We start from the raw sequence: 2,100 nt of genomic DNA on the forward strand, positions 1-2,100 counted from the left end.
CCCCAAACAACTCCAAATGAAATGTTAGGAACAGCAAGCTGAAAAAGGATAGTGTGAATGTTTTGAATGCTGGTATTTCAAAAACTTATGGTAAGACTAGAAAAGATACAGGAAGGGCTGTCAAGAATCATCTGAAGTCATGTGGCTGTAGAAAGTAAGGAGATGTTCTGGTGGAAGAAAAGCCCAACAAGGGTAATACAAGATTTTGGAGCTACATGTTGGATGCTAGAAAAATGTCCTGGGCAGTCCCTCTCTGTTTGCTTTGTCCTTACACTTTTCCCCAGGCATCTGCTGCTTGGCTGGACCCTGGCTGGTTTTACAAGTGTGGCATGCTTCATGCCTTCAGAGTGACAGGTGCCTGATGCAAGGTGTTGAGGAACCTGTTGCTCTTCCAGCTTGCTGCACTTCGGGTCTGTTTTGTTGTTGGTCTGTTCATGCAAACTTGACTTCAGGGTTCTTGCTTCTTTCTCCCTAAGGCATTGGTGAGGCACTGACCTTCATATGGCTCTGAAGCTGCATTTTCTTGGATTTACATACGGAATAAATACAGTCTTTCTGTAGCTACCCTGATCCCTACTGGTTAGGGTCACCAACTGCATGACACTTCAAGAAGCTATTCAAAGGTCTTAATTCACAAGTTTCTGCAGCAAGAGACATGCTTCTCTAGGTTACCACCCTGCAACTGTGGAGCTTCTAAGTCCATCTTTCTTGTCTGGGTGAAGTCACCCAGGCTTCTGATGTGAAGCTGCATGGTGTGCCCTGGACTCTATGGCAGCTGGACTGTGGTGGATGTTTGTGAGGGTTGCTGAATAATTTTGGCTTCTTAAACCCTTTCTCCTTATTTGCTGCTTCCCTCCTCTTGCAGAACTTAAATCCTCCCTCATTGGAAAGAAGAAGCCAGGTGCTGTCAAGAAAGGGGTATGTCTGAGCTCTTTTTTTATGAAGAGGAGGTAAAGCATATCTCATATTGCTGCCATCCTTTCCCTGGCCCTTGCTTTCTGCCCTTAACAAAGCTGCATACTGAGAGATCCCAGGAGGGGAGAACTCTGATCATATCATTGCTTATCTTGAAAGATAGCTTGTATATTAATCAAAAAAACCAATTAGGTTTTGGATCATTACTCATTATTGTCCGAAGTGTATGTGGCTGATGTCTTAGCACTGGCCACTGGTGGGTTAACTTTTGGGTGTTCTTCCCTTCTCTGCTGCATGCTCTTTTGGGTCTGAAGGTTGTGACTACACAGGGAGACCAAAGGCCTGATCAGTGGAGCGAGGAGTAGGATTCTGATTTTCTTCTACCATGAACAATCTAGGGTGAAGAAATCACAATTTTTTTGTTTTGTTTTTCAAGTTGGGTGCAAAAAAAGGTCTTGGAGCCCAGAAAGTGAGCAGCCAGAGCTTCAGTGAGATTGAGCGGCAAGCCCAGGTGGCAGAGCAACTGAGGGAGCAGCAGGCAGTGGAATCCAGGAAACAAGCTGAGGAGTCCATGTAAGTTTGGGCTGAATACTTTGCATACGTAAGATGGAAGTAATATGAGGTTAATGCCATTCATCCTAGGACCACCTAATGTGAGTACGGGACATAGTGCATAATAGGATGAGCAGTAGCTATAAGCCAATATGGCCCTTACAGCAGGGCACAAGTTATACCATCACATTTTATTTAAATTAGCATCCCTGGAAGAGTTTAAGGAGCAGATATGGACATACTTTGTGATTCTGACTTTTGGACAGGACTGAAAAAGGCAAAGGGTGAACTTTGGAGCATTCTGCCTGGGGAGGGCGGGCAAGGGTGCAGTGCTTACAGTAAGGTAAACATGGTTAGCCAGCAAAGAGGTGAATCCCAGTGGAAGTGAGATGGGAAGACAAGCAGTAGCTTCTGTGCAAGGATTTTTGGCAGAGCTGTTGTAGGAAATGGTGTTTTGAGGGGTTGTCAGGGTTGTCTCCTCCTCGCCCCTCCACCATATGGGCTGGGTTGGAGAGTAATGAGCTGGTACCCACCATAGCTCTTTCCTTTAGAGTCGACTCAATGCGACTGGCTTATCAGGAACTGCAGCTTGATCGGAAGCAGGAGGAGAAGAAACTTCAGATCTTTGAAGGG

General features: G+C 45.5%; 1 protein-coding gene across 1 annotated transcript in view; it reads left to right on the forward strand.

Annotated features, from left to right (window-relative positions):
* Positions 1 to 865: 865 nt before the first annotated feature.
* ARFGAP2 (ADP-ribosylation factor GTPase activating protein 2) overlaps positions 866 to 2,100 on the forward strand; it is a gene marked incomplete at its 5' end in the record, with an annotated part of 3,575 nt that continues 2,340 nt past the window's right edge. The window contains 3 exons of the mRNA XM_010133172.1: positions 866 to 918; positions 1,352 to 1,488; positions 2,019 to 2,077. Coding sequence (XP_010131474.1) covers positions 866 to 918; positions 1,352 to 1,488; positions 2,019 to 2,077 — 249 coding nt within the window. The remainder of the gene's footprint in view (positions 919 to 1,351; positions 1,489 to 2,018; positions 2,078 to 2,100) is intronic.

Source organism: Buceros rhinoceros, unplaced genomic scaffold (assembly GCF_000710305.1).
Source record: "Buceros rhinoceros silvestris isolate BGI_N320 unplaced genomic scaffold, ASM71030v1 scaffold683, whole genome shotgun sequence".
Taxonomy (NCBI): Eukaryota; Metazoa; Chordata; class Aves; order Bucerotiformes; family Bucerotidae; genus Buceros; species Buceros rhinoceros.